Source organism: Symphodus melops (assembly GCF_947650265.1).
Source record: "Symphodus melops genome assembly, chromosome: 16".
Taxonomy (NCBI): domain Eukaryota; kingdom Metazoa; phylum Chordata; class Actinopteri; order Labriformes; family Labridae; genus Symphodus; species Symphodus melops.
The window spans coordinates 9,132,137-9,158,198 of record NC_136706.1 but is presented as its reverse complement, the minus strand read 5'-3'; the positions used below and the strand labels follow the sequence as shown (position 1 = coordinate 9,158,198).

At 39.1% G+C, this 26,062-nt stretch overlaps 2 protein-coding genes across 4 annotated transcripts in view; both read right to left on the bottom strand.

Annotated features, from left to right (window-relative positions):
- rfx3 (regulatory factor X, 3 (influences HLA class II expression)) overlaps positions 1 to 26,062 on the bottom strand; it is a 43,031-nt gene that overhangs the window by 9,636 nt on the left and 7,333 nt on the right. The window lies entirely within an intron of this gene.
- On the bottom strand, positions 10,167 to 25,966 carry glis3 (GLIS family zinc finger 3). Of its 2 annotated transcripts, XM_079364980.1 has the most exons (11): positions 25,542 to 25,966; positions 24,191 to 24,651; positions 22,700 to 22,859; positions 21,489 to 22,620; positions 15,979 to 16,140; positions 15,755 to 15,865; positions 14,335 to 14,476; positions 14,124 to 14,196; positions 11,284 to 11,441; positions 10,659 to 10,832; positions 10,167 to 10,533 (listed from the first exon to the last, which is right to left on the bottom strand). In XM_079364980.1, the coding sequence occupies exons 2-11, from the start codon at positions 24,531 to 24,533 to the stop codon at positions 10,415 to 10,417; spliced, it is 2,574 nt and encodes an 857-aa protein (XP_079221106.1). In that variant the 5' UTR covers positions 24,534 to 24,651; positions 25,542 to 25,966; the 3' UTR covers positions 10,167 to 10,414. The 2 variants fall into 2 exon arrangements, with proteins under 2 accessions (XP_079221106.1, XP_079221107.1); XM_079364981.1 differs by lacking the exon at positions 10,167 to 10,533 and having other exon boundaries at positions 10,746 to 10,832; positions 11,284 to 11,416.

The window sequence follows — 26,062 nt, the reverse complement described above, 5'->3', positions numbered from 1 at the left end:
ATAAAGCAACCTTGGAGAATTTTTAAATTAGCTTAATATTGGATCTATTCTCCGAATCAGGCTGATCTAGACCAAGTAGAGCGTCTTCATATTACGAAATGCCTTTTGAGCTTATATGGTAACAATAATAAATGATGTGTGTTCATCATAGTCTGTGTACAGGATAATATTTGTCATAACAAAGCCATCAAATACTGATATATATATATATATTTGAAACGTGTCATGTTATGTGATTAAAGTCCATTTCTCAGCTTATTAGTCCAGATGTTCACAGTAGGACAAACGGATGGTAGGAGTATTGTAAACCTCTCCTTCAGACCCGGGCACTGAGTCAGCATGGAAAAGACAAGAACACTTCTACACATGTTCAGGTGACTGAGCACAATCAATCAAAGTGCACAACCCTCCTTTTAAAAGCAAAAAAAAAGAAAAAAACGGCACGCGTGAAAAAACCTAGACGCACTCTCACCATCATCATGTGCTTGTGACATGAATGATGGTGTGAAGAGACTCAAGAGGAGAAGGAGCAGGTTGCAGAGACTGTTAGGTGGGGGGTTGTTTCTGCTGTCCAAGTGGAACGATAAAATCCCCCCAAAAACAGACTTCAGCCGAGGTCAGACAACAATAAAACACAATCCTTAACAATTACTAACTGACAAAGTTTCTGTGAACAAACTTGCTTCTATTCTGTAGGTAATGCGCATATCGTCTTTCTTTTGGTTTTTATTTTTTTTCTCTGGACCTGTTTTTTATACACTGCCTGTAAAGCACTGAAGCTGTTTTTAAACGTGCTAAACAAATACATTTGACTTGACTCTATTCTGCTAAAAAAAAGAAAAAAGAAAAGGTACAGCCTACAAATTCCTTTCCACTTGGGTTCATCTCTTCGGGACCGAACGAAAACATCATCTTGACTCGTATATCCGATCCACTTCATTCTTAGAAAACCTTCTCTTACAACAGTTAGCTCCAATCTAGAGCTGAAACGATTCCTCGAATAACTCGAATAATTCGATTACAAAAATTCATCGAGGAATTTTCGCTGCCTCGAGGCTTCGTTAAGGTTTTTTTTTTTTTTCATCAAAACTTTGGTATGAGTATAAAACACGTTTAATGTAGCTGCAGCTACCTGCTCCTCTCTCTTACACACAGCGCTAACACGCACACGCAAGCGCGGCGTGCCCCTTTTAACTTTTAGTCAGCACACAGTTGATCCGTGATCCACACGACCGAGTCGGGAACACGTGATCCGGTCAAACCGTCGGCTTTTCTCCGTTCACTCTCTCCGTGTTTGCAGCTAACATAACGATAGCAACGTCCTCTCACAGTCTCTGTCATAGACATACGTCTATGGTCTCTGTAGTCTGTGAGCGCGCTGAACGCACGCGCTGCAGGAGCAGACAGAGATGCAAAGAAGCAGGTTTGTAGGGACGACCCAAGACGAGTTAAACCTTAATTAAGCAAAAGTATGATTTATTCGATTACTCGATTAATCGATCGGGATATTCGATAGAATACTTGATTACTAAAATATTCTATAGCTGCAGCTCTACTCCAATCCAAATCTAACTCTGCTGCTGTGAGATAGTTTACAGCGACTCAAACCTCGAGTAGTCACTTTTAGATGGTGGACAGATTGAAACGGTACTCTCGCAAAGTTACCAAGATGAATGAATTCGCGGAAATTCGTACGAGAACGGGTACCGGGCTAATATTTGTGAAGTGGTGTCAGAGCAGAGCTGGGCGACAGACTGACTCACATGTTGCCGTTGGTGTAGACGCCACTGTTTTCCTCCACATACTGCACCTGTGCTGGGTAAACATGCTGAACCTGTTGAACAGTCTGAGCCTGGCAGGAGACAGTTCGAGAGTTGCATATTAACAATTTCATTGACTAAAAAGTCACATATGGCCATAATAAACACTGACAAAAAAAAAAAGTGGCATGGACAGGCAGGCTGCATATACCTGTTGCTGGACAGGCACCTGCTGGGTGGAGCCGGTAGGCTGGACAGGCACGGTGGTCTGAAGAGGGACAGTGGAGGTGGATTCAGCGCCTGCTTCAGGGGTCTGCATGGCGCCTGAATAGGACAGTGGATAGAAGAAACAATATCTGAAAACCCAAACAACAACATCATCATTCTAAATGCATCATGGAGCAGACACTGACGTAGCTTCAAAGACTAATACCTCGCTTAAACTCGTTCATATTTGTGACTTCATTTTCCAATAACTCAAGTGTACCTTTGCCCAGAACATACTGCCTTTAAAAAAAACCCCAACAAATCCATCATGACTGAAGATTTGCATTGAAAATAAATCTAATAATGTCCCACATGATTTGGTTAGGCCAGGGACATAAAAACATGCCGAAGTGAGAAACTAACAACGCGACGCTTAATAGAAGCCATGAGGTTTAAACCACAGACCCTGGTTTCTTTTAGCCAAATCAATGCTGCTCAAGAGTCATTCTGCCCAAGCACTCATTCTGCCTTGTGGTACTCAATGTACTGAGAGCCTCATGCATCAGCGACACATGGTCTTGTCACCACGCTCGCAGCCATAAAACAAGTTAATATTTAACAAACTCCAAATAGATGCGGCTTCTCATTGTTCAGTCAGTCCCCCACATTCACAGGTTTAATGTTACTTGAGATTGTCAGGTCAGTCCTGGGAAGTGGACCTTTATGTTTACACGCACGTGTCGTTCTGCTCTTCCTAATCGACGGCGACGGCAAAAAGGATGAAAAGTGTGAAAGGTCCCTCCTGTTGAACCGTTGTTTGTGAGTTTATAGAAGTACAGGCATCACTAAGAGGAGGCCGCCTCCTCCCCATCACAGTTTCCATGAACAGGCCCCTCTTGGTTAATTAGGCTGGGTCTCCTAACAGCTTCAAATCTCCCAGGAGGGGGGGGGGGGGGGGGCTGCCCCTTCCCTTTATCTTCAGTACCACACTGGCCTGTCTCTTCTTCTGTCACTTTACTTGTTTACAGGGGAAGAATCACAAACTTTAAGTTGAGTCAGTACTTCCTGGTGTTCAAAGAGTGTGAGAAAAAGTTTTTTTTTTTTTTTTTTTTTTTTTAAAGTGCATTTTTTTCTCTGAACAAGCAGAGGCACTTTAAACAAAGCCTCCTTCGGCCTCAGCATGACTGTTTTTAACACCTTGGGAAAGGGCTTAATGCGAGTTATTACAGTCTATGGTTATTACTGACAGACAGGCCCATGGAAAAAAACAAACAAAAAACGACCACTTCAAATATTTACATTCTGTGATTTCATAGAGACGATCATCTTATATAATAAATCATTAACCCTGTCTACATTCATGTTAGGATGTTGGGACACAACAGCTTTATCTTAAGGTGCAGCTGGACAGGGGTAAACAAACTGACAAACTAACATTTCAAAGCACAACGTGAAACTGTGGCCTCTAGCTCAGCTTGCAATAATTTAAAAAAGGAGTCATAAGGGGAATTTAGACCTACATGCCACTTTGCAGTTTGAAAGCTGAAGTACATGGTCTCAACTGAGCCCACCAAATCGAGGAAAAAAAAAAAAAAAAAAAACCTGCATCACAACACACACACAATTCAGGCACTCCCTTGTGGCCCACTTAAATACTGTGCTCCACTGAGCAAGTGCAAGCCCTACAAAGACACTGAGGAACAAAAGCCACCAAGAAGGGCAACATTTTGCCCCGCGTTTGCTCCCCTCAATTCCTCTTGCTGAGACTACAGCCAACAAATGGTGGAGAGGTTCACCGATGCAGCAACCAAAATTATTTAAAAAAAAATAAAATAAAAAAAAGCATGAGTTGCCGTTTTAATGATCATGCATGCTTAAAAAAACAAACAAACAAAAAACAAAACAAACAAAAAAACAACCCAAGTGCAGGTTTGCCAACAATGTGAAAAAGTATAATACAGTGCAAGTCAAACAAGACAAGACAGAAGCACAATAACAAGCTACTACAGGAAGAAAACAGGTGGAGGGAGGTGTTATTGGGAGCTGGAGTGGGTTGGGGGGGGGGGGGGGGGGGTATGCAAAGAGCTATGTTTATTCAGGAGTTGGGTTTTCAGATTAGACAAAAAGAGCTTTATTTTTTAACTACAACTGATTGTTATCTGATGTCAAATACTGGATCTGGGATATTGAGCAAAAGCTGGAAACAGAGTTGTCAAAAGTGTAGATTTTTTTTAATATATGTATTCGAGATGCACCCTGTTATTCTTGCAGTTGTGCATTTAGAAAGGAAAACTCAACGTTTAGGGTTTCCTCTTTCATAAACATTATTATTTCAAGCAGACCGGAGAAAATAACAAACCCAACATGCTGTATTCTACTGAGCCATGAAAATGGATGACTGAATAATTAAATTAATCAGCCCCTCTTTAAGTGATTGGAAACGTAACAGGATCCAGGCAGCAGGTGGCATGGTACTATTTCTGCTCTGCTGGACTACAGGTAAGTGGTAATATGATCTGAAAACTAGCAGTTCTCAACATTCTGTTTTGCGTGTGTGGAAAGGTGTCCATGTATGGCCTAATTTGGAACGTATCTGCTGGTAGATAAATATATTTGAAACACTGTTAGGTTTCTCTGTAGGTCTTGCCCTGTCCCCAATGATGACAGGATTTATTACACAGACATTTACAGGAACAAGTTTCATGTATATGGCTCGAATGCATTTGAAAAGAGGAACCGATTCAAGTGATGCCGACAGAAAATAAATGTGTATTATTCCTTGTGGTGGACACATGCAGAAAGGCCAAGTAAGTCAGGAGTCTCAGTGCTACTACATCTGTCCTCCACTCACCTCTACACACAGACACACACACGTTTGCGTCCCTCACAATAAATCAGAGGTCACAGCTGCACAGAAAACCCAACGGACCTAAGAATGACTGTGATGCAACATTAAGAAACCAAGTATCTGCGAACAACAAACCACCTGAGGATTTAAGAGCTAGGAAAAGGGAATTTGGCCTGCCAGGAATTTAATATCACCAAATTTAGTGTGCGCAAGCTCAATCACATAAAATATCATTTAATTGGTTAACTCACTGACTTCGCGTCATCCCTATATACAGTGATTGCTTTTTTAAGTTACAGGGGAAATAAATATACACAAATACACTAGTGTTCTATCAGCAGTTCATAAGTAGCCTACTGAGGATACCTGTATCACAAACGGATGGACACATCTTGACGTTACAGAATAAGCACAGAAAAATAAGCAAACGATAAGAGGGGGGAAAAAAGGAGTATTAATATCGGGGCATTTGAATAATAAAAAAAAACAGCAGGTGTTTTCTCTCTCAAAGCTGACCACTGAAAAACTTAGCCTCGTCTTATCAGATAGCTTATCATGGCCATCCGAAGCCACAAAGAGGGCAGATAAAAAGCTAGCGGAGCTATCTTGCTCCCTAAGACAAAAGGGAAAGTAATGGCTTAGCTATTGTCAATAGCAGTTATTGTGAGGAAATCTAGCTCATAGCACTTGCTATTCTTCAGTGGCGTTATTTATTCAGCGCAACCGACACGATTTTAAAGATCTCGGAAGACAAAACGTGCTGTATCACCGCAACATCAGCTATAAAAGAGGGATACCAACAGGCATTGTAAGAAGGCAACGCTTGGCGTTAGCAACCTAGCAACAACAGACACCTGCTCCGACTCCAGCTGACCAGCTAGCATCAGCGACTAGCCCACACCGATGCTACCACTCGGTATGGTAAGTTTTGACAAATAATTTGAACAGTAAAACACTCCTTCTGCTCAGTGCCAATTTTAGCCACTCTTTTAAAGGGGGCAACGCTAGCTTAGGCTAACGAGCAGGACCTCTCACACAGCTGTGGGTATCTACAGGCAACGTTAGCAATCAGGCTACCACGTCACAAAGAAACACCCTCGCTAGCAAACTACCCCGGCTATTCACCGAGCGTTTCATTCAGCAGACAAACCAAAAGCAATATTATCCCCCTCCTGTGAAATTATCCCCCAAAGCAAGAGGGGAGTTAAACTAGGACTAAAAACGAGCAATAAATGTGTTCAAACCTGAGCCGAGGACTGGTTGATGAGATGAGGATGGTGGAGGAGGTGGTAATGATGGAGCGAGAGGTTGTTGTTGGTGGGTAACAGTCGCCAGGACTACGGTGACTATGGCGCTGCCTCACTGGGCAACAGTTGCTATAAAACTCAACGGGAGCGCGCAACCTTACCAGGCAGGTGGGAGGAGATTAAAGCGCACTTAATACATGTTTATAGGAAATAAGATCACACCCAAAGTGCATTGACTCTGCATTATAGAGAATATATTTCAAGGATGACCACTCCAACAGAGCCCTTACTTACGATCTGATATATTTTGGGACTTTTTTTTTAATAGCTTAACTCAATGATATGTTTTAGTATAGGCAAATGTCTATGTTGAATAAATTCAGAAAAATTGTTGTCCTTGTTGCGCAAAGACAATGATTTTAGATTTTGGCATCTCTGAAGATGCTGCAGGGTTTTTTGAACCCTTACCTGATGCTTTTAAGTTTTACAAAAAACCAACCCTGATCCAAGACCTTCATTAGTAACGTTGGTAGCCTATTTATTTTTAGGCTATAAATAATTGTGCAAGGTCCTTTATTGATGATGATTCTTGGCACAATAATGTTTCTTTTTTCCCTTTGCCGTGATGCTTTTAATATCTTGTGTGAAGCACTTTCAATGACCTTTTTTGCATAAAAGTGCTATATAAAGTAACTTGCCTTGCACAGCTTGTGATTCTTCAAGTTACAACATTTCTGCAGCAGTGATGGACTATATGCTCACATAAAATTAATGTATTTGTAGCAACTTCTGGGTGTTGCCCTGTGCATTGTCTCTCTCCTTTTTTCATTTGTATGACTTTGGCCTTGTAATTCCTTCCTCTAAAGAAAAAAAAAAAAAAAACAGTAAACGAGAAATTTCTTGATTCATAGATTTGAGATCTGAGGAGATCACATAAAACTCTGCAGAAGGGACTACTTTTTTTCTCTTTTACCTCCCAAGTTAAGGCATGAGATAGAAGAAAAACTGGGCACAGCTTGTGCTGTATCACTTACAAAAAAACAAAAAAAAAAAGATCCAGACGGAATAATTGCCTTTCATTGACCTGGTATTCATCATAGTGTTAGTGTGAATTTCTAACCACAAGTTTGCACAGGCAGCAGCCAGTATTCACCAGATGGAGGGATAGGCCATAAGGGTGACTGCCTCTCTTCTGTGCTGTGGGGTTATTGACCATCATGTTGAAATTTTTACTATTATTATATGCTCACTGTTCTACTTTTCTCTGTACTCTACTTCCTGTCAAACTTGTCTTTGCTTGTCAAAATGCCTCAACATTTTGACTTTAGCATTTTCGTAGTTGGTGAAAAAATGGATTTTGGTAAAAGAAACACTTTTGTAGTTAGTTTAAGTTAAACAATTATCACGACACAAAAGCAGGGCTAAAAAAGAACTTTCCAATTAGTGAACAAACAAAGCCAGCATTGTTAAGAGGCTTCTTAAAGCAAAACACATAACACAACAACACAAACCACCTGTGTCCACTGCGCAGCACTTCTTTTTTTTTTTTTTTTTTTTTTTTTGGGGGGGGGGGGGGGGGTAGCAGAACTAAACAGATGCTTTTTGGAAAAGCAGTTGTTGTTGCTAAGCAACTACTGAAACCCCATCTGAAGCATGACACTCTTTTGCTTAAAGAATTATTTTCAAGTAATACAGTTTGTTCTTTGAATTTCAAACAAGAATAAGTCCCTGCTGTGAAGACTGATGATGCCTACCATTTTTTTTTAATATACGTTCAGGTATACAGCAGGTGTTGCTAATTATGTCTCTGATTTACTGAACGCTAGCCTCTTGAATTCCACTGTGTTAAGTAATTTATATGGCTGAGAGAAAATAGTTGCACTGTTTTGCCTTTTAAGTTAGTCTCATTTAGAGACACTGTCTAGTTTAATTAAGTCTATTTTTGGTTTAAAAGTGCACAGAACTTCTTTAAAGAAAAGTATAGAAATCCATATGTACTCTTTAGAGAAAGCATTTTTCCGCGCAACAAATGTCTGTTTGTTAGTGGCCTTGCTCTTTAGGAGGAAAAAAAGAAGAAGCATAAATGACCATTTCTTGCCTCTTGTAGTACAATTTATGAAACAGATCGCTCTTAAGTGTTATGTCTTGCTTGGTTTGTCAAGGAACGTGCTTGTCCTCATCACTGAAGGTTATCCTGTGAGGCTAAAACCTAATTGCAGACAGTAGTTTCATTTCAATAAGTGACACAAAGTAGGACAAAACAAACAAATACAAATACATTTTTTTCCCCAAAGCAATTACCTGGTCTTTTGTTTTTACATCTAGTCATGTCATGTAGCAAGCAATGTAGTTGAAAGTGCAAATTGGATTGGAATATATACAATGCATTTAAAGAGTGTCAACAACATGACAGGCAAAAGAAAAACAGCTATAAATACCGTGGTAGTTGATCTGTTTGAAGCACATTTTAAAATCTCCACAGATCTTCATACAATATGGAAATATGCAAAAAATAAATAAAATTAGTAGCTGAAGGCAATCCAGCATGTCATGCTATGACAGAGGGTCAATTGTAATGTGAAATGTGAGTTATTTGCAGAAACCAACCAACCAACCAATCATCCAAAATCACTAGTATGAACTAAATCCACTGCATGGTTAAGCTACTGGAGACCCCCAGAGCACATATTCAAACAACAGGCAGACCTATGAACATTGCATTGAAATGGTAAGGCTGTCTTGTTACTATAGTTACAAAGCTCTGGTTCTAAGAAAAACCCTTATTAATTGATCTGTGCATACCTCACATTGCAGTTTTGGTGGTGTACAAAACACCACGGGAAAGTAATTGAAGTACTTGACTACATGTTATTCACAAGCAGCATAAAAGATAAGAAAGTAAACATTTCAATTCTGTAGGTTAGCCATTGCTACAACAACAATTATTGAGGCAGAGGGATTGGGGCATAAGACAGCATGTTTATAGAGATTGAGTTGAAAGGAGAGAGAGAGAGAGAGAGAAAATTGAGACAAAGAACAAAAGACCTGATTCTGTTATTGCTGTTTGAACAGGGTTGCAGCCTCTACTGTAAGGCTGCGTGTCCACTATGAATGTTACCTATGAACTAGGGAGTTATTGAGGTAATAAGTGCATTTCTACTGCATGGACCAGAATGCAAATCCTAGAGCTGGGGACTGTATTTTACCCCCAAAAGGTCTCTCTTCCTAGGGGAGTACTTTTTTTTTTTTTTTCAAAAGTGTAAGAATTTCGAAGATGGGCTTTTCCATGTTGAACTTTTCTGATCAGTTGAGAACTCTTAGCATCCTGAGGACTGGCAGAGTAGCAAGTATTTAATGTGTCTTGAATTGTCACCGTATCATACATTAATAATTACTGATGAAGTAGTGGCTGTGATTTGTGTTGGGGCTCCTGCTCATCCTGTTGGAGTTCCAGTATGCTATGAAAGCAAGGTCGCTGTACATACCACTTATTTGAATTTAAAGATTGTTGCATTTTTTCTGTTTAAGAAACCATCACAAGACTCTATGGTTAGTCCTGATTCGATGGCAAAGTCAATGATAGAGTCTTCTTTAATCAGAATACTTAAAGATTGACTTATTTAATTCTGTGTTCATTCAGGTTCTATCTCATCAGCAGTCTTACTTTTTTGTCTTTTAAAATACTTTATGGCCAACGACAATTTCCTTTTTGTCATACTTCAGCAAACACATTTTTCTAATCTTTACATTTCCAGACTACTCAACCATATTGTCTGCTATCATGGTCACTGTGCCCGAAACGGCGATCACAGTGCCATGACTTGACTGACAGAAATCACAGGCCAAATGGTGGTAATTGACCCATCTGCATGACCGACTGTAAACAAAAACAGAAAACATTTTGTTGCCGACAAACTCCTCATAGTTCCATTTCCAAGCACCAACTTCATCATTCTTTTTTTGGTTTGGACGTTTTGTTTACGACGCTTATGACTTTTAAAGAGTGCTATGTGCTCCCAATGGTCAAGCTCACTGGTGTAAAACATCTTAGAAGGCAGGGGGGAAAAAAAATCAAAGATGCTAGACTTTCTGTCGGGGAGGTCTTGAGGCGTCCGATATGTGGCTTTGATCGTTGTTTACTGTGACACTATGATGGAAGGACTATGATGTACTTGGCACTTCTGGTGGAAACAAGGCTTTAACTTTAGAAATAAATGAGTCATCCTTTATAGATGGCATAATACAACTGCTTGTATTTGCCAGTACAACCTAAAATATTATTCCTATTTATCATTTGACTTAAAACTTCAAATAATGCAAAGAAACACCAGACAGAAACACAGTGATGATTATCACTCCGTATAGATGCAGGAGACCTGGCTTTTGCTGTGATCCACCACACTGAAGAAATCCCCTGCGTGAACCTCATCTTCAGGAGTTACACCCTGTACTTGGCAGTGGACTTCAAATCCTGCAGGTAAATCCACACACATGCACACAAAGAAATATATAGATTATATATAGAAGAGTTTTAAAATCCAATGGCAATGAAATGGTCATCATCGAGCAATTGTGGTTTGAGCATATTTTCATTACCTGTATGACAGGAAAGAGCTGAGGATAAAGCTTCCACCCCATTGGGATTATTGACTACTGGAGCGAGGCTGCCACCAAAAGCATTATCTTGTATTTGGTGACTTGAGCTTGCCTGTGTTGCGATCCCACCATATTGTTGAGTAGAATATAACAAGCGTATTCCCACGGAGAGCTCTGCAAGATAAATTATTATTTTATTCTTATTATAATGACATTCCCCTTCTTTTTAAAAAATGTTTTCTTTAGTTCATACACTCGTGTGAAAAAAGGAGTGATACGCCTCATAACAGGAAGAAATGTGCTCTCAGTCTTTAAAAACATTTTCTTTGTCTCAGCAGTCAAAGCTAAATAGTGTGTTTCTGAACACTGTCAACATCAATGTGGAAGTCAACCTTGAGGTGAAAAGAGGTGATATCTATTTAAAGGTGCTGCAAGTTTCTGTGTAACTAGAAAACATCTACCATAGCTCATTAAGATATATTGCATGTATGAAGAAAATACATGATCAAACCTTGGAGACACAATATTAGAATTGGCTTTAAATTCTCAGTAATACGTTGTAAAAGTGTAATTGCATCTATTTGGAAACCCAGCAGAATGCACTGTTGATAATTTGTTTGAGTACCTGGGTTGTGATCTGTCAGACCAGCAGGCTGCCTGGGGGGCTTTAGATTACAGTTGTTCTGCAGGGATGTCCCATTGGGAGGAAGGGGAAGGAAGGTGGAAGAGCAGGGCCCACACTGGTCCCTGGAGAATAGCTGGTGAGGGGAAGGATCAACACACCTGAAATATGTCAGACTGAATTAAACATTCTGCTTGTAAAATGTAATGCCAATGTTACTTTTTAAATAAAAGGAACAATGTATGATTTCATTATTGAAAAAACACATTTTATTGTTCAGCTGGTAATGCCATTTTTAAGGGCATTTTTTAGGATGTATACCAAATCCCTGTTAGGTGTATCCTATAGTTTTATAAAAACTAATTATCACTCATTCTAAAAAGTTTACAGTTTTATGATCTTTAAAAAGAAGTAAATAAAATAATCAACATCCAGGATCATGAACAGCATCCTCCTTAAAGACTTTTTATGAAAACACAATAGTGACTTATATATTTGTCTTCTTTATATACCCACGATGAAAAACTAAAGCATGCTAAAACGTGTTTTATTTAAAAAATAAAGCATCACTTAATCAAGCATGAGATAATGACAATTTCACACCTTATATTGACCTTGTAAATTTCACACAGAGTTTAACAAACATCATTTCCACAACCCTTCAGTAAGAGAAAAAGGACCACATGGGGAGATTTAAAATAAAGGGATAAAAGAAAGTTCCCTCTTTTCACTGAAGCATTTCCATAAATGCCACTTTGAAATAATAAGGTAGAATAACTGCTTTGATGGCTTCCTCTGCTGAACGGTCTAAGTATGGTGGCTTCCCAGCTGATTGAACTTCATTTCTCTGCATAGCATAACTCTGATTATGTAGAGACAGGAAACCCCACTTAAATTCTTAACAGACTCTAAATGGTCATACATGGCATTGCAACTTGTTATTAATCATAATAAAATCAAAATTCTATAAATGCTCTCTTGCAGGTGTTTGAGCTATCAGACTGATAAAAAATATTCATTTATTTTAAGTGATAGGCATAGCTAAAAAGTAGCATAATGAAATTCACGAAATTGTATCAAGACTACTCAATTTATCAGAAGTTTAAACTAAGGCAAAACGTATTGTATCTGTTGGTCTTTCAGTCTGGCTTGTAGAGCAAGAAGCCTTTCAAAACCTTTTTTCTTTTTTAATGATACTCTGTTACTAGTATTTATTACAATGAAGATATTACTTTAAAATGAAAGTTGATTTAATGTGTAAAGTTAAACATTGTCTCAGTGGTCATGGAAGCTGAGACCCCTGCTGTCAGGTTTGGCTAAGAAACACGCTTGGTAGGATTAGAAGAGCCAGAGTTTTCTGACAATGAAAGGGAAAAGAATCCCACCAAAGTGTACAGAAAATAGCAACTAGGATTTCACAATCGATTTAACACCTAAAAAACTAATTACAGCATCTCACTTCTCCCACTGAACCGGAATGGTATTTTTTAGATTTTATGATTCACTTATCGAATTCCTCAGCTGCTCTTGTCCGTGGCTATAGCATCCATTTATTTAAGCGGTCGAGACCAATGAGGCAAGGCGACGTCTACTTTCACAGGCCAATTGTCTACCCAGAATCCCGCAGTGAAAGCTTTGGCCTACCGCTGATACAAGAACAATCAAAGCCAGTGAGGAGCCATGAGCATCTGGCTGCTCAGAAGGACAGAAATATTCCATCACATCTTTTAAGTGTATAGATGGAGGGATGTCTTCTATGGGTGAACCAGGGAAGAAAAGTTGCTAGCCATCCCCAACCTGTAAAGCCTAATGCGAGCAATAGCACCCACCCACACACACACACACACACACACCAGCATACACACTAATTAACAAAAATAACCCCTATTTAGACTCTTTTAACAGGGTACAAAATAGTGCTTTCTTCTAAACTGATTATTCTAATCATGAGCTTATAGACTAGTCGCCATGGCAACCAGTGTTTAAGTCCATTGGTTCAATTTGTTTCAAGATAGAAAAAAAGTTTTGTGAATCATTTGAGTCAGTCTTTGTTGGAGTTCTATATGTGTCAAAGGGAATACAAAATAAATATAAAATAAATATTAATATAGATACAATTAATATATACAGTATATATATTACCAGTTGGTAAGTTCAGTAAATACAATTGCTCCAACTATTGACTTCTATTCACGAAATTGACACGTTTTATCTGAATTTGACAACTGATAACTGGAAAAAACGGCTTTCCAATTGTATTGAGTAACACTAACACAGTATTGTAAGATATCAGCCACATGGTATTATTACAAAGTAGGTAAATGCTAAATTAAGCTGTATAATTGTTTGCATAAGACGACTAAAACATATTAAGCTAGCGACAAATCCCAGCTAATGATAATATAAGCTAGGAAGGGGCGAAATGCTCACTTCTGATATCCGAACGTGACTATTGAGTCATCAAAAAAGCAGAAATAACCTAAACTAATTTCCCCTACAAATGTTCACAAGTTGCAGTTCTCAATTCCTGACAAACAGAGCAACTGAAATTATAATGATTTTTAAGTTAAAGTAAATCATGTAACTTATTACTTGGAACACCACAACATGTGGTTTTAACAAAAATAAGCTTTGAACTCGGAGTGTGTCGTCAATGGGCAAAATGTGTTTATATGGTCAGTGGGACTACTTTAATACTGTAGTATTTTGATCCTAAAAAAGAGTTCCATATAAAATGGTTGGCTTTTATATGCCAGACAGCAAAATAACTTCAATTATTTATTTTTTGGATTCAATGCTTTAATTTCTACAACTTAATAGAATGACACAAATGTTCTCAATACCTGTAACTGTCTTGTAGGGAGCACAAAAGAGCCAGGTGAGGATTGCTGGAGGAGTCTTGTTCCTGTGGCGCAGCTGAGGAGCAGGGATGACAGACATTTTAGAGCTGTCCACCACAGCCTAAATCTCATGGATGAACCTAAACCTATTATATAAGTATTAGGTTTATTTATATTCAATATTTTAATGTAAGAGCCAAATCCTTCAACAAACCAGAAAAAGACTCGTGGGATGCACCAGGGGAAGAGTTCAAGTTGTTGTCGATCCTTGCCAGAGGAGAAAGGCTTGGTTGTAGCGGGTGGATGGTTAAACAATCTGTCAGCGTGTCCTGAGTCACATCAGCTGTCGATTTTATCTAGAGTAATAGAGCATTGACATCAACATTGATTTAAAAAGGATAAACTGTGATGGGATTTAGACAGGATTTTCTTTTCAACCTTATACTTAATATTCCAATTAACATAAAAAAAAAGATTTATAATTGGGCATAGGTGGCCTTGTGGTTAGTTTACCCACTCCATGTACAGGAGCTGTAGTCCTTGAAGCCTGAGGCTGTGGCTGCCGAGCCCAACCTGTGGCTCATTTTCTATCTGTCCTTCCCCACTCTCTCTCTCCCCTATTTCAAACTAGAACTACTCTTCTATCTGAATAAAGGTATACAAGCCCAAAATAAAAATCTATAATAGAAACATATGATATTCATAGATAATGTAGAAAATGCCTCAATCTGTACATTTTAGATGTTAAAATATCTTTACTTCAATACTTGAACACATTTATCTGTCCTTCTATATTATCTGCGGCCAAGAATATGAAGTACTGTCTGAAAACCAACATTATTCATCTTTAATGGGAATCTCTTTAACTGGACAAACTGTGTTGCATACTTTTGTCTATTTTTACACTACCAGTTCTTCCACTACCTTCTATCAAATTAAGGAAAATGACAACAGATAATAAAAAAAGCAGAAACTGTTAGTTTGAGTGTAGCAGAATCCCTGCAATAAATAGTACCACACACTGATTTTGAAAAAACAAGACAAGACAAGATAAGAAAATTAATGCTTGTGTGGGTGGTTGCGTGGTTGAAATATATATTTGTGTGGATTCTGCAGTGGTGTTGGTCGTATATGCTCCATGTGCTATACATCTGGAAATCAAATTACATTTATTTTAGTTAGTTGAAAGAAGTTTTGAATGTGGGAGACTGAAACATTTTTTTTTAGCCAGCTTTCTTTTCAATAGAGGCCCGATCTATGATGACTTCAGCCTTGATGAAAGGTAAAGATCACCTCGCACACAAACGCTAAGCAGCATCAATACAGAGCCATGGTGGTCACATTTTGTTATGCAGTGGCCCAAAGTGGACAATAAAGAAGGTGAATACAGGACAAACATAACATGTTTTTTTTATCATTAACTAATGGTTGCTTGTTAGATATTTTCATCTGTCAGCACCCATGTCAGAGGCTATAGTGTATAGTCCCTCAAGCGGGTGGCCAGGGTTCAAATCCAACCGTGTCATATCCCGCTCTCTCTCTCTCCCCTGTTTCTAACTCTATCTACTGTCCTATCTCTAAAATGAAGGCATACAAGAAATTATAAATTGGGTTACAGAATGCAATGACTGTACCTTCTTCCGAAGCTGTCGTTCTTTAGTTGAGTGGGATTTAACATGTTTCCTCAGGGAGCTGGGATCAGTATACCGCTTTGCACAGCCAGGCACCTGACATGTATATGGCTTCTGCATAACCACACAAATACGAAACAAAGACATAAAAAACAAAGATACACACATATATATTATACATTGAAACATCATGCATACATGTATGTCAATGTAAGGCGGCCACTCACTGTTTCCAAGTGTGTTCGCTGGTGTTTGGCTCTGTCACTTGAGTTGCTGAAGGCCTTGTGACATCCTGGGTGCTGACACACGTAGGGTTTTTCCCCCGTGTGGCTGCGCAGATGGATCTTCAGATTTTCTAGGCGGGAGAAAGCCTTATTGCAGCCCTCAAACTGTAATGGCAAAAATAAATAGCAGGAGAAGAACATCTCGTGAGAAAAATCTTTTTTTTGGTTATTATTATTTTTAACAAAAACGTTTATTTTGGGTCTTGTAGTCTGTGCCATTAGGGCTGCCACAGATTTTAAATGCATGCCTTTTGCTTTCATTTATTTCATTTTTACATTTTTATGGCTATTGACTCCATCCAGTGTGATATTCAGTATAAAGGCTCCATATGGAACTCCAACATGAAGTTGCACCCGGGGCTATGGGCTGCTGAGTTGTCACGGCAGACTAAGACATTCTGACCTCAGTTGTGGGAGGGAGTGAAGAAAGAATTATACAATCAAAATAATATAGATAACTTCCACCTATTTACATTTTAGGGTTGTATGCACTTCTGTTAGGGACTGTTGAATGTATTTAAGGTTCTTAGAACTGTTTATTTAGAGATAATCATGATCCTTTTTTCTTCAAACAAACATGAAGATTCAACACAAAGGAATGCTAAGGGATTTCTTTTAGATGACTGAACTTTTAAAACCTAAAAATTACATGTTTTTTAAAACCTCCAAATTGTTTCAAATCTCATTGCTTTCTTAAAACAAATTTGTCTGAGGATTATTTATTCATTAAAGCTTTTGTGTTTATCACCAGCAGGGGTCAGTGTTTATACACTCATGACTGCGTTGTCATTTGTGGTTCCAACCCTTCATTCTACATCACCTTGACAGAAGTTCGGGGCTTCTCAGTAACAAAAAACAGGAAACTGTTTGAGAGAAGAGAATACTAAAAAATGTCAGCAAGCCATTCCAGAGAAAACTTACTTTTGAAATGTACAACAATATGACCATGAAGGCCCTGTTCTTTATAATGATGCGAATACAAAAGTAGACCAACAGTTGTTTTTGAAGAATCATGCGACCACAATGACTTCACTACTAAAATATGTAACTCATCAAAGTTTCTCCTCTGCTGAGCTGGGAATTTACTCTGCCCTTTCCTGTTCACAGGAGGTTGTGCCTAATCAGCCTTATGGAGAAAACACTGTCCAGAGGTTTTTTTTTTTACGTAAGACTAAATTCCTCACATACCTATAACTCTCGGTCATCAATGCACAAAATTAAAATGCCATTAATGGTTCACTTATAACTTTCCTCCTGCATTCCAGATAGAGAAAACATGCCTTTGTTTCTCATCAGCTATTTCCCGAAACAATTACTCTCAAAAACTTTAATGTCTTTTTGTAATGTTTAGCTACATTTCATTTGAAGTCACACTTTTCTTTCAACATTTTACAATTTGTAAATGTCTGATACACTGTCTATTTTCATAGAAATGTCATAACAGTAAAAAAAAAAAGAATGTCCAGCACTGTGGTGAGCTTTAAATATGTTATATGTGCAAAAAGACTAAACTAGAAACCAGGAAATTTGGGAAGAACTAAACTTGAAAGTATTTTTCCATCAGTTAATGCTACTTAATGCTCCATTCCTAAATATAGTTGGAAAAAAATTAACAACAGACTGCTGAGTTGGAGTACCACAAGAAAAACGGCCCAGACAGAGATAAATAGTCCCTTAGAACCAAAATGAACAGACAAGCGCGAAGCAGAATAATGCTGCTGCCAAGACTCAAGGACCAGCCAGCGGTGTGTAACTGTGTAACTCTCTCTGTGTCTGTCTCATGAAGCTCTCATAAAGCACTGAGGGCTTTTTACTTTGTCGCGAGGGACGTTTGGTGTGTGAAAAGAAAGCAGCGCAGCTCCTCAGTGTGGATCAGTGTTACAGCCAGCTCCTGACAGGTCCTGGCAGGTACTCCAGCCCTGGTTGAACAATGACAGCTGTGGTCTGTGCCAGCAGCGTCTGTGCGTTGCCCAGTTCTACTCCGGGGTCAGCTCACTCTGGACTGCAGGAGAGATATTTCTACCCTCTTTGCTCTTTTTCTTTCACCTGCGCTACTGCGCCGCATATTTTTAGCTTTTCATTCCCTGTCTCCATTGACTTGTAAATTCCTGAAATGAAGGACTCAGATTGTGTGGAAAAAGAAGCAGCAGAAAAAAATATAAAGCAATAATTGTACACAATAAATATCTATTGTGTTTTTATAATTAAAAAAAAAATCCTGTTAAAGTACCTGTGTGTATGTACTATTTTAGACAATGAATCTCACCTGGCTTTCTTTTCCTTTTTTTAAGGTTTATATGTCTTTATTTTAGAGATAGGACAGTAGAAAGAGTCAAAAAGTCTGGAGCAACATGTGAGAAAGAAACCACAGGCCAGACACGATTCCAGGCCTTCTGCCCGAAAGACTATGCCCCCGTACATGGGGCGCTTGCACTAACCTCAAGGCCAACGACGCTTCTCTTGCTTTTTTTTTTTTTTAAAGTCAAATCTATTATTCATCATGAATCCTGTAAATGTAATCAGAGGCTGATGGCAGCATGCAACTAATCACCTAGTCTGACTTTGACCTCTTGGCAGTGCTGATGTATATCATTTCAAAGCATCCTTTCTTGGTGCTATAAAACAAACAAACGGGTACTGTAAGACCCTCCAACTAACTCTAACAATGGTGCCTTAAATGTTGTCAAGCTTGATATTGCTGTAGGCCTGCCTTGAGTGGCATTAGCAAGGCTTATATTACAATCTGCTCTTGTATCAATATTTAAATAAAAAAAGATTGGTCATTGCATGAATAAGAACAACTTGAAGAAAAATCTTTTTAAATGTCCAACTTTTCTAAAAAAAAAACAAACAAAAAAAAACGTTTCAATGACTGATGTTGTTTTACACAACACTAAAAGCAGTTTTTAAGTTTACTATGAAAAAGAAACACAAATTCAAACACATTTAACACAGTCAATAAAATGAAGGTAAATTAAATGGGATTCTAGTTTTGGACTGTTTTTTGGTAAAGTAGAAAAAAATTAAAGCCATAATCTACAAGCTAACAAATCCAAAAATCAAGCTATGTTTATACTACCTGTGGACCAATCGGCCGTAACGGTAAATGTTGTTTGGTTTTCTCAACATGTGCTTTTAAATCCTCAGATGTTTAAATCACAGTGACAGGTGCACATTCTCTTGTGGGTCAAGGATATGCTAACAACAGTTAAATCATCATTAAACAGATTGTGAGACGACAGGTACAAGCCTGGACTTGCCATATATGCTCACTGTGTAACACGAGCTACTGCATTGTTCGGCTGCTGGCTAGCACTTCATTAATCACACTTTGGCCCATCATTTCTTCATAGGACATAAAAACAAAATGACTTGTGCCCATGTGAACAAATGTATTCATTATTGTTTATTCACCGGACCATTATTTCCGAAGAAAAACTCGACCAATTATCATGCATTACTTGATTTTCAGGCTTGTGGGAGTAATTTCTCAGACTCATGTTGAGGTCTATTTAAGAAATGTCTGTCATAATTTTCAAACTTGACCTGAAGAAAATGTACACAGCAGGAACTATCAATCTATCATGATGGATTTTCTTTTTATACTCAGAATTAGCCTGGCAGCTTAATACTGTTTCAGAGACACAGTGGCAACTATGAATCAATGTTTGTTTTTGACACTACCCCACGGATACTTTTTATATTTGATGAAAATGACATGGAACACATAGACACATCCAACGTTTGCAGCCCCATGGCAACAGAGCAGGCCACTCGACTAACGAGTGAGTATTTTAGTACAAAAGGTCGACTGCAGGTATGCATGCAGTTAATAATTGACTTGTCGAGAGCAGCGACGTGAAGCATGTTTGGCCTGTGGTTTGTCAATTTCTCATCTTAGTCTCAAGTATTTTACCAGTGGGAGTGACAACACAGGGAGTTCAGGGTTGTGTACAATCCATATCATTCTGAGCCCTGCTAATCAAGCAACTGATGGAAATATTGGTCTGTCTGTCCATTAGTTGATTCACCACAGGTACAACATTATATATATCCCAAAAATGTTTCTATAGCTTGCTACAAGATTTGTACTGTAATGTATTGTCCCCCAAAGCATGAATCATTTTGATTTCTTCTTTTTTTTTTCTCAAGTAACCAATTCAACAGGGCTCAAGCTTTCATGATGCACAAGTAAATATATTTGTAGTTCATGGCACTGTACATACTTAGCTAAAATCTCTGACAAATCCTTCAATGCCGGTGTCCAATGTCTAATAAACTGGTTGGTTAAACAGCTTCAAAGCTAATGCCATCCGCATTTAGTTGTTGTGAGTAATGTTTGGATCTGATTAACACAAGCCTAGCAGTCAACCAAACTAGCATGCTGACACAAAAACAAGATGTCTATTGCTATCCTTATTTTGATTCGTTTAAGTCAGTGTGGCCATTGTTAGCTTGTAAGCATTAGTTTTGTCACTGTTAGCATGCTAACCGTTCAGCTTGTAGAGCTAACGTGACTACATAAACTTTCCGACTTGATTCTGTATTCTAGAAAAAAATGCACCTCATAAACTATTTTAAATGGTATCACAGAATTGCCAAAATTCAGGCAGAACCAGAGAATGCATATTGGACAGAGAGAAATACAATAAAAACAATAATCACTTCCATGGACAAATGCCATCTCTTTGGCCATATTGGTAGACCTGTAGTGAGCCAGGGCGCAGGGCATCACCTTCCCAGAACGATAGCCAAATTTGTCAGACGGTGGCCTGGCAAAGCCTCTCCTGCTGACAGGCCCAGAGGCTACTAGAGAGCCACAGTACCAGGCCAGATCTGAAGTGCTAGGCATCTTTTGTGCTGATTTAATAACTACATAATTAAGTTAACTCCCATGTCAATTATCAAAGAACTTTGCTAATTACCCCACAGCGAACAGTAATAGGAGAGAGAGGCAATATTTTTAATCCCAAACTTGTTGGAGCACAACACAGAGCACATGAAGGTATTTGTCTAGAAAAGGTTGTTTTTTTGCAGCCTGAGGCTATAAAGCTTTCAAATAGATAGTGTGGCTTTGAATGCAACACAGACATTTGAACTCTGCGGTACCCTGACATTTATCATTTTCCTGCTTTGGCTGCTTTACTCTTCATTCACAAAATGTGCAAAAGTGTATCACTGAAAAGGGGACAGTCTTTTTTCTATGAAGAATAATCATGAGCTATGAATAAAGGAGGGACTTCAGCTGTATGAGAAGAGCCAGCACTGTGATCTGCATATTGTGTAGGTGGTTGTGTTGGTAATGGTTTTATCTTACTTGTGGGATGGTTTCTGTTAATGGGGCTGTTTTGATGTTGGCTAATTGACATTTTAATCGATTGATTTTCAACTAATGTGTCTGAATAATCCCTTGTTGATTGTCAATAAAATATTCATTCATTCATTTACTGTACCGTGCACTTGTTAGGTTTCTCTCCTGAATGGACTCTCATATGGATAAGAAGCTTGTATCGGGCGTTGAACGGCTTGAGGTTGCGTGGACAGCCCACCCAGTAGCACGTGAAATCTTCAGCCTTCCTCTGGTCCACATGTAGTTTCTCTATGTGCCTCACCAGCTCCTCCTTTTGCTCGTAGACTTTATTACAGTTCAGCCACCTGCAGCAGTGTGCCCCATAGTCCTCAAGCTCTCCTTCTTCTTCCTCTAGCATAGGCACCTGGGGTAAAAAGCTTACGCCATGCCTGGGAGGAACCACGGGAGCGTGTGTAAGAGGGTCCTGAGAAGGTAGCTTTAATTTGCAGTGACGTCTGGTGAGGTGGATGTGCTGGTGCGAGTGGTAGGGAGGTGGAGGCTCTTGTGGAGTTGCAGCTTCTTGGATAGTTGTCAACATGGCTGGTTGTAGTTCGAGAGATGGCAGCAGGTTGTTGGGGGTTTGGCTGCAGCTTTCTGAAGCCTTCACCACTGCCCCTCCTTCCTCTGGGCGGTATTGCTGCTCCACCACCATGTTAGCCATCTGGCTCTCCAGACCCCCTCCCTCTTCAAGCATCTGCATACAACCACCATCTCCTTGTGGGGCCAGAGCCTGTGAGGAAACTGGCATGCTGTAGGGATGAGTCTGGGGGATGCAGCTGCCTCTAACACCCAGGAAGTGACCATAACCTTCAGACACCAACGGTGAAAGAGTGGGTTGGGAGGCAGGAGAGCTGCGGGAACCATTGATATAAGCAACGAGGGAGGTAGGTGAGGTGCGTATGATGGAGTTGAAATCAGTACCCATTACGTCCGACAAAGGGGATATAGAGAGAGCTCTCTTCTTTGCACGAGACTGTCTGGGACTTCCAGCGTCACATGAGAAGAGGTACGAGGGCAGGGAGGCCGAGGTGCTGGTGCCACCCGATACAGTGGTGCCAGACATGGCTGTTCCAGGGGACAAGCTGATTTGCTCACCTCTCTCACTGGCCGGTGGTAGACTTACTGGAGGGAGCACACGGTAGCCATACGGCCAGTCATGTCTACCACTGAACACTGACTGTGTCTCGAACAGACTGAGGGTGGTGGATGCCAGAGATTCTCTGGACAGTAAGGATCTGAAACACATAGTTGTCATTAATATCTCCCTTAAAGTGAAGTAAGCACATTAATCCATATTAATGTTATGTTTCAAACCTGGCTTCAGTGATGGGAATCTGCACACCATGTGGGTGTGATGGAGGATCTGCAGTACACCGCTGCAATGGGGCAATAGACAAGGGATTGCTGGTCACTGTAAGGTTGGCAGCGGCTGGCAGACCAAAGACTTCCATAGATGGCCGCGTCATAGAGCAACCTGTTGGAAACAAGCCCAAACTATAAACAAAACAACTTTTATCCACATTCAGTAAATCTACACGGATCATTTCTAAGTGGCAATATATTAGTATCATTGAACTGGACATTGTTGCTATATTTAGGTATTATTTGTATTAAACTTTATTCTTTTGGCTAACAAGTTTCTTAGAGTCATGTCATGGTGGTGATTCATACGGGTTATCTGGGAAATCTTACACTAAAGTCTTTGACTGTTTTTGTTACTTATTTGTACAACTACAGTTGTATGTTTGTCAGTCAACTACCTGAAAAGAAATTACACCCCTTCCCCTCAGAACAGACAATTTCTAGTTTTAAAAGACTATGTATTAATGTGCTTTTGTCAAACATGGGTATTGATGTCACATGGTTCCTTCTTAGGATGTTGTACTTGGAGATGTTGTACTTCAGGGACTTGTAGAGTGTTAGATTATCACTTTATTACCAATTTACTTTACATTTTGGCCACAAACATGTTAGAACGTAGGAGTACTGTCTCATTATAACCAAGACATTATTTGTGTTTGTTTTCTATCCCAATGAGCATGGCACCATAAAAATCTGATTGCATCTTTCTGTCACACGACCAACTTCAACCATCAAGATTCAAACTCATGTTTAGTCTGCTATCACAAAAGTTTACGCAGAGCATTGTGAAATTTCAGTCTTCAACCTCAGCAGGCTAGACACACTCTCTGCTCTGTTAATCACTAATGAGCCTTTCACCTCCTCCCACTTTTTCTCTGGAGAAAAGTTTTACGCTCAGTTAATTCTCGATAAATAAGTTCTAAAGTGTAGAGAGAAGACAGCAAGGTTGTGAAGAGCAACCCTGTCAATCTGCTGTGATATTGATAAAGTGAATAAGTATACAACATGTTGAACTTTTTTTTACTTAAAGTGTACCTAAATGTCTCATTATTTAAAAACAAATAGCATAAACCATTAAATATGGGGTGATATTGGGTGTTTTCAGACTGCAGGAACTTTTTCATAGTTCTAGGAACTGTTTGAACCTTCCCTATTCTTTTCCGCAACACAAGCGTCACAAACTATTTTAGTTGCTAGAGCCCCGTTTAGAGGAACCTTTTATGCTCCTGCTTCAGAGTAGGTACCATGGCTGAGCAAATTCAGAAAGACAAAAGTCCACATAGTGACTAGTTCTCAGGGTACTCCCTCGTGGATAGTTCCTAACAAAAAGTGTCCAAGAACAGTTTGGTCCGAAAGTAGAATTATCCAAATAGGGATCAATAAAGTTTTGTTATTGTTACTAATCTTATCTTATATGATTTTTTCTTCTGTCTTTGAGTTTACCTTTAATGCTGTTTTTAAAGGAGCAGAGCCCTGTCTGTGTGGTAGAGGTCACTGTAGTGGTTGGAGGATGATGAGCATGCCCTTGTTGTGGGGACACAGTCTGGTCGTTTGGATGTTTCCCATTGGTCAACACGTGTCTGTGGAGGCTCAGGGCAGGCAGAACACCTTGTTTTCCAGATGTAAGGGACTGGATCGCACTTTTCTTCACTTTCTCCATACCTGAGGAGGGGCTGAAACTGGCCCGCTGGGGGGAAGTCATGGGCATCCTGATAGGCTGGGACTGGTGTCCTCTGATCATGCTTAATGATGGGGACACCAGGAGTTGACAGCCCTGTCCACTCATGTTGGAAGCAGATTGGACAGATTTATCCGTGGCTCTGAGCTCAAAAGGAGGTCAATCCAAGAAGGTGAAGTCTATCAAATGACCTTTGAGCAGAAATCTGGGAGTTTACTCTTCATAGCTACAAAATAATTCAAAGACAAGAAAACGGTAAACATACATCACCCAAACAGAGAATAAACATGGGAAAATAATAAACTCAGACCACAGCTGTTGTCACTATGGGACAAAATGTATTATAACGTTTTTATTGTATGTATAGAGACCAAACTCAAACACATAATGTCTTCTTGTGTAATTCATGAACAATCATAGAACATTATATGTCACATAGTAAATTATATGTTCACGTTTTTCTTGAGTGATCTAGTTAACAACTGTAATTTGACTGATTATGATAAATTAGGACTACCTACACTCACTTACTTACTTCATCTTTATAGATCCTAGTAATAAAGCTTAGATAACTGTCAAATGAAAACAGCATTTTACATATACTGAAATGTGATAAGAATGCACAATACATTTACATTTTATTTTACGCACTTTACACTTAGAGCTAATCTCAGAAAAGTAGCATGTGCACAACATCTATTTCTTCACAGAGAAAAGTTTAGAGAAAAGTTGTTGTTCAGGTTTGTTTAAAATCATAATTATTAAACTTAGACTTTGCATTCTATGTTATCATGCATTACACCGCTACACTGATGCAGGTTTCACACAAAGATTAACTAATCAACACATTTAATATTAAACTGAAATGCAAAGTTTTTGTACTTTGAACCTCAACTTTTTTTAAAGCACCCCCCAACAAGTCTCTATCTATCTGTCTATCTATCTATCTATCTATCTCTATCTCTCTCTCTCTCTCTCTCTCTATATATATATATATATATATATATATATATATATATATATATATATATATAACACTGCGCACCAACTGTTTGCGCTATTTTACAGGTAGTCTATATTATATTCACAGTTTATTGAACGTCCTACTTCACTCACCTGTTTTTGTTGTTGTCGTAAACACGTTTCCAAAAGTCATGTCAGAATTTTAATTCAGTCCAACTAACTTAATAAAGCAAGCTGAACCAGAGACGCACTCCGGTGTTTCTCCGGTGAGAGTTTGTGATGGGTGAACAGCGCAGAAAAGTCCGACCTCGGAGGAATCTTTCACTTTGGACCGCAGCGTCCCGCCTCACTCTTGTTTCCAGGAACTTCTTTTCTTTCACCTCTCAGACAACCCATTCTGCCCTTGACACGATTTTGACGTCATTTCAAGCAATTCCTGAGAAACTTAACAGTGAATAAGGAAGTTTCTTTTCTTTTCTTTTTTTTGGAGTTTGGGGTCAAGCTTGGTCAAGAGTGTGCGCGTGGGGTAACCGACAGTCTTCAGGTCAGCCGGTAGACTTTATATAAGGACACATTTAAAAAAACACAGAAAAACATCCTGTTCAGTTTTATATTGATGAATTTAGTTTGCAAAGACTTGTTGAATTCACGCCCACCATTAAAATACGTTTATT

What these genes read in the sequence shown, in the direction of transcription:
- glis3 (XM_079364980.1), bottom strand. Translation starts at nt 24,533, where the DNA reads ATGAGTGGACAGGGCTGTCAACTCCTGGTGTCCCCATCATTAAGCATG. An exon ending in AACGACAGCTTCGGAAGAAG is followed by an intron (nt 14,477 to 15,754) that starts GTACAGTCATTG and finishes CTATTACTCTAG; the next exon opens with ATAAAATCGACAGCTGATGT. An exon ending in TCCCTACAAGACAGTTACAG is followed by an intron (nt 11,442 to 14,123) that starts GTATTGAGAACA and finishes GACATATTTCAG; the next exon opens with GTGTGTTGATCCTTCCCCTC.